Source organism: Vigna radiata, chromosome 10, assembly GCF_000741045.1.
Source record: "Vigna radiata var. radiata cultivar VC1973A chromosome 10, Vradiata_ver6, whole genome shotgun sequence".
NCBI classification, from domain to species: domain Eukaryota; kingdom Viridiplantae; phylum Streptophyta; class Magnoliopsida; order Fabales; family Fabaceae; genus Vigna; species Vigna radiata.
Window position 1 is genome coordinate 10,492,402 of NC_028360.1, and position 6,408 is coordinate 10,498,809.

At 26.2% G+C, this 6,408-nt stretch overlaps 1 protein-coding gene and 1 pseudogene across 1 annotated transcript in view; both read right to left on the minus strand.

Moving 5' to 3' along the window:
- LOC106774803 overlaps nucleotides 1–598 on the minus strand; it is a 2,981-nt pseudogene extending 2,383 nt beyond the window's left edge.
- Nucleotides 599–6,235: 5,637 nt separating this feature from the next.
- The window catches only part of LOC106774804 (heat shock cognate 70 kDa protein-like), a 1,825-nt gene continuing 1,652 nt past the window's right edge, over nucleotides 6,236–6,408 (minus strand). Inside the window, exon 3 of the mRNA XM_014661838.1 lies at nucleotides 6,236–6,406. Coding sequence (XP_014517324.1) covers nucleotides 6,236–6,406 — 171 coding nt within the window. The remainder of the gene's footprint in view (nucleotides 6,407–6,408) is intronic.

The window sequence follows — 6,408 nt, forward strand, 5'->3', positions numbered from 1 at the left end:
TCTTAGTTGTTGTAGATGTTGGCTTCTTATTTGGCTTGCTTACAAATGATCCAATCACCCCTATTTATACTAGTGGCACCTCCTTAACCACTGGTTAGGATCTTGCCACCGCAACATTAATCTAAGGGTCATTATTCATCTTCTAGAGTTTTCTAAAACATTCTTATAATTCTAAACTTATCTAGATAAATCTAATGGATAAGCATCCCTAGATATTTTTATACATCATTCTAGAATCCTTCTAGATAGGATTTTTCTAGAATTCTATTTTGGACCCTCTTTAGTTTTGGGCCTTCTCTAGTCTTGGGCTTTTATCTTTTAGGCCCAATTTACATTCTAACTCTTTTTTCCTAGGAGCTTCTCCATTCTTCTAGAATTTGCATTACACTTTAACAGGATTGGTGGCAGCCTGGTTTTTAGCAGCATTACCAATCAACCTTTCATGGTCTGTGAAAGCAACAACAGAAGGAGTGGTGTTATGGCCTTGGTCGTTATGAATGATATCCACTCGACAATGACGTTCACGCCACACTGCAACACAGGAGTAGGTTGTGCCAAGGTCAATTCCTATGGCAAGTCCTTGATCTTTTTTCGCCATTGCTTGCTTTCAAAGTGAGTGAAGACTGATATGGATACTCTACACTGGAATAGGATTCTAAATTTAGAATACCACATGATGATTTTTTTATATAACCGTGAAATACGAAAATCACCTTAAACACTTGAAGATGTTTTAAATTACATCTGTTCATCTTCGTCTCATGAAATTCAATCAAGCATAACAGTTTAGTTATTGAAAATCATGGTATTAAGTATTCACATTAACAGCATCTCCTGGTTTACAGTTTATATGCAGTGTGGAAATTGGAAGGCCTTCAAGTTACATCCATTCATTTCCTTTTTTTTTTAAGAAGGTAGTAGTAATATGGTTATGCCAATTTATGCACAAATGCATTGGATTAGATTTTCCAAAAGTTTGTTTAATTAATTAAAATTTTAAAACATAATAAGTATTTATAAGTTGTTTTCAAGTTGATTTTAATTTGGTGTGATGCTTCTATTGTCAGAGTTAAATTTTTACTTTCAGACTCTTCATTATTTCATTTATTTCTATCACAACCAGTTTTTCTTTCTTTTTTTTTCTTCCTGTTCTAAAATAATACCACAATATTTGTTAACAATTATTAATAACTTCACTTCTTTAACATGTAATTTTCATTAATTTCCTTTTTTAAAACAGTAAAATTCTATTATATTGATCTTACTGTTACAAATATATATATATATATATATATATATATATATATATATATATATATATATATATATATATATATATATATATATATATATATAACGCTTTATTTATCATATATAACGTTTTTTAATTGTTATTTATGTGAGCGTAACATAATCTATTGCTATTTGACATGCTATTTATGATTGGTCTAAATTTTTTTGTAAAAAAAATTAATAAAAAATTTCAAAAAATATAAAAAGAAATTTCAAAAAAATTGTAAAATATTGATTTTATTATGTAAAAAATCTACTCTATCTACTGGTTCTATAATATACAATGAAAATATAAAATATTAAAAAATTATGATAAAAGACAAAAGGTGTCAAAAAGAATATTCATTACTTAATAGATGAATAAAAACTTTTGATACAATAATATTTTAAAATATAACCGTTAATTTGTTCGGTACGTGTCATGATATGACATTGTTTTATAAAATAATATATACAACCATAACATGTACCTATAGTCTGTAAGAAGCATGTATACCATCATAACATAACTGATAAATATTTATTTACATAAAAAAAAATATTGCAACAAAGAAAAAATAACATAAAATTAGTCAATCTAATTTTTTAGTACAAAAATTATGACAATGAAAATAATTTACATAAGTTAAAATTGTCCCTCTTTCACTGTATGTGTGATAATTTTCTTTATATATCAATTCATTTAGACATTGAAAAACATAAAACAAAAAAACATCATTATAATTTGAAAATAATAATAAATTAAAACTCTAATAAACTCCAAACAAATTTAATATACATGATAAGAAACAATTATATACAATATACAAGTTTAAAATCCCAATAGTAAGTCATGCTTTCAAATCATATCTCTAACACCATCATTCCCATTTCTTTTGTTACTCCTTTAAAGCTTGCCATTTACTACCATAAAATATAGTTGGTCACAACAGTAATAAAATCTCCATTTGAGCTTGGTAGGCTTTGGGGTCACAAATAAACCCCCCGGATGCCTTTCTCTATTTCAACCACCATGTATATGCTTAAAATAGATTATATTAAAATAACAATGCATCAATAAACAAAAGAAGGAAAACTTGATCTGAAATCCAATAAAGGATAAATACTAAATTAAAAAAGAAAAACACAGTTTTACCTGAGGACCCCGTGAACCATAATCTTTACATGTTGAATTGTTTTTCACTCCGATTTCTAATAACAAAGCTCTAGGAAGGCATAATATGTTTGTCTCAATATTGTAAACGGATTTAATTCCTTTGAAATTGACTACTATATTCGGAGTGTCTAGTATCATTGATCACAAAAGCCAAAGTAAACATTAAAAGCATAATTGTTGATAAGACTTAATATTTCTATTAAAATACCAACTGGCATAACAACATAAAAATAAAAATTATCATAAAACTATCTGAAAGCAAAATATTGCGTTTTAATTCTCTCTGAAATCTAATAGTGTAAATAGATTAGTATTAATATATTTAATTAAAACTCAACTCTAATAAAAAGAAAAAATAAGCACTTAGCTTACAGAACATCTATAAATAGGAAAGGCCATACTTACGAGCTTTCAGTAAAGTTGCCAAGGACATCATTAGAAGGTATAAGTCTGACCAGAAAATTAATGGATACATTGCCTCAAAAGCACAATCACAATGGTAAAAAAATTCATTTTGGTGTAAAATAACAAATTAATAAAATATTCATAAAGAAAGAAATATCACAGTGGAAAAGAAAAACCTACATACAAATTTTTTGAGATTGTACAACTTCCCAAGTAATACAGGAATATCCCTGAGGGAATTGTTCTATATGTCACTATAAAATAGGAAGATATATTATTGAATACTACCTCTGAATGACTGTAAAATTTGTTTAAAAAAGGACGAATTAGAAAATTTACTAAATAACTAAATAATCATCTTATTTTTGTATAGACACATATCATTTGGAGGTATTTATGTTTATATAAATCTATAAATTAATCTTTCTTTTATTCGATATGCAACTTTCTTTGCATTTCAACTCTTATTACTTTTTCTTTCCCTTTATTCTTTCAGTGCCAACTTCTAGACCATTTATTTTTCGAAAGAAGACAAAATGAATGCACAATACAATATGCCCAAATAATTAAATACAAAATCAATCAAGAGAAACCATAACTAAAAGAAACTTACAAATTTACGAGCAATGAAAAGTTTCCTATTTCCCATGAAATGATTCCACTAAGGTAATTACTGGGACTAAACATAAGTAAATACACTATATTATATTAAACTATAGTTAGCTATATTTTTAATAAACTAAGAAAAAACTTAACTACTTAATATTATATATAAAAACCGTATTGTTTAACGGTTCAGATATATAAAAAAAAAAAAACTTAATTTATATCAATTAATTAATAATCAAATCCTTTCAAAAATACGAGTGTAAGTCAGTTTTACCAAACTCTTTGGCTTTTCCGTTACACAGTTTTTAAAGATCTTTTTTTTAGTTTTTGTTATTTATTTTTGTCTTTAAGATAAATTATATACTTTTAGACTATATACAAATCATTTAAAATATTATTTTTATGTGATAGAATATAATTATTACATGTATTAAAATAATTTTATATTTAACAGAAATCATTTATCATAAGTCAATCAGATAATTTGTTTGTAAATACAAGTCTAAGCGAGATAATTGGTCTATGAATACAAATACAGCCTGCATTGGTTGTGGTCCGATAGCTAAATATTTTAAACACTATAAACNGAATTATTGCTGGTTTATGTTGCCTCGTGAAATTGAATAAGTATGAGAGACACAATTTCATTATGTTAAAATAAAAATTAACAAAACAAAAAATGCCCATTAAGATAAGATTCTAAAATTAAATCAGAAATAAAAATTTATAAGTTTAATATGCAAAAGTTAAACTTAAAAGATGTAAGGAGGGATGACAACTGGTCGGGTCAGATATGGATAGTGTCTACCACAACCCGATCCGAAAAAAAAAAATTCACTCGTTACCCGTACGAATACTCGCTTAAAACTGCAAATACCCGCAAATATTTTAAAAAAATATATTTTTATAAATTATTAAAATAAAATTTAAATAGAATTACAAAAAAATTTATAAAATATAATATAAATTAAATTAAATGTAAATTAAAATTTAATTTTTGTTTTGGTTGAATTGGTCTGAGGGTCAGTTGTCCTTCTTTGCTTTGTTCTCTTTTGATCTTCAATCCTTCTCGAAAATGCCATCCACTACAATGTCTTATTGACGCGTAGAAGACACTCCGAAGCTCAACATATAAAACAATCTAAATTTTATAAGGATGCTCAACATGTAAAACGGTCTAAATTTTATTAGGATAGAAGAGGAAGATTGTACCTAGACATCAATTGTATATTTATAGAGCTTGTGGCACGCAAGTCCATTGATTAACATTACTACAATATATTTTTAGGCAATAAAACCCAATAATCAATAATTAATACGTATACAGTATATTTTTAGACAATAAAACCCAATAATCAATAATTAATACGTATATTTTGTAAAGAGTAAGACAATCTGACCTATTAATAATTAGTGTAGTATATTTTTAGGCAATCAAACCTAATAATCAATAATCAATACCGTATATTTTATAAAAAGTAAGGCAATCTGACCTATTAATACATGTTAATTGTCCATAAATGACAATTAATTCTGATCGGTATAATTCATATAGTACAATTTTAATTAAATTTAACTTTGTAAAATATAAATTAATGTTAATTTTAATTAAATTTAACTTAAATAAAATATAAATTAATGTTAATTTTAATTAAATTTAACTTAAATAAAATAAAAATAAAGTTTTTATTTTTATTTTTTGCGGGTAGCGGATATCCGCAGGTACAGATAGTATAATACCCGCACTCGATCCGTTTATAAGCGGATATTAAAATACTCGCTATCCGCGGATATCGGGTAGTAAATATCCGTATCAACTTTCCGTAGTAGATTTTATCCACAGATATCCGCGTGCGCGAATTTTTTTTGTTATCCCTAGATGCAAGAATAAAGCAACAACAGGATCATAGACAAAAAATCTTTGTGACCGTGGTGAATCGATAATTGAAAGAAAAATGTGATGGGACAACAAAGAATATAAACATAAAAAAGACAATTTATGAGGTTCAATTTTGTAAAACTGAACCACAAAATAGTATAATTTAATTTTTAATAAAAAATAGTTTAATTTTTAAATTTTAATATAGTATAGATAATTTATAATTTAGTGCAATTAAATTAATTATGCTCAGTTCTAATAATTATTCTGTAAAATTTATTTTGAAAAGAAATTTTTCATATTATACTAAAATTTATTATCACGTAATTTTCTACTATATCATGTAAAGACATAAACCTATTATAACATCTAGAATCATGACACTAGATCATCAGTCATAAAAAGCTATTTCTTATCCATAAAATAATAAACTAAAATTCTACTAAATATATGATTCTAAAAATAAAAGTAAATCAACTCTTTTCTTTAATTGATGTGGTGAAATAAACTTTATATTGAGAATTTTGTTCTTATAAAGAAGTGTATTTAAATGGATCTTCCATCACCAAAAGCATAGCTTACCACTGAACCATATTTCTCTTTTTCGTTATCATAATATTTCGACACAAACTTTCTTTATCACATTTACATGGATTATTTTTTTTTATTAATTTGTTATTTATTTGTTATTGTATTAATATATTATAAATTCAGTAATAAAAAAAAGAGATGTATGTCAAAATATTGTCAAATAACCCTAATTAAGTTCAGCTAAATCAACCAAGGTAAACAATGTACACATTACTAGAACAAATATAACATTGCCACATTTTTCCACCATAAAAGTTTACATTCATCAAACACAATAAAATTCAGCACCATAAAAGTCTAAGCTAACCAGACTTTCCACCAAAACGTTCAAAGAGGTTAATAAGCTCTTCCAGATGATCCTCAAACACATCTATTTCCTCCTCCTGCTGACCACCATCAAGTAACTCTGTGGCCTTATTTATTGCAGAACTGATCTTTTTCCTGTCTTCTGAGCAAAGTTTTGAACTCAAATTCT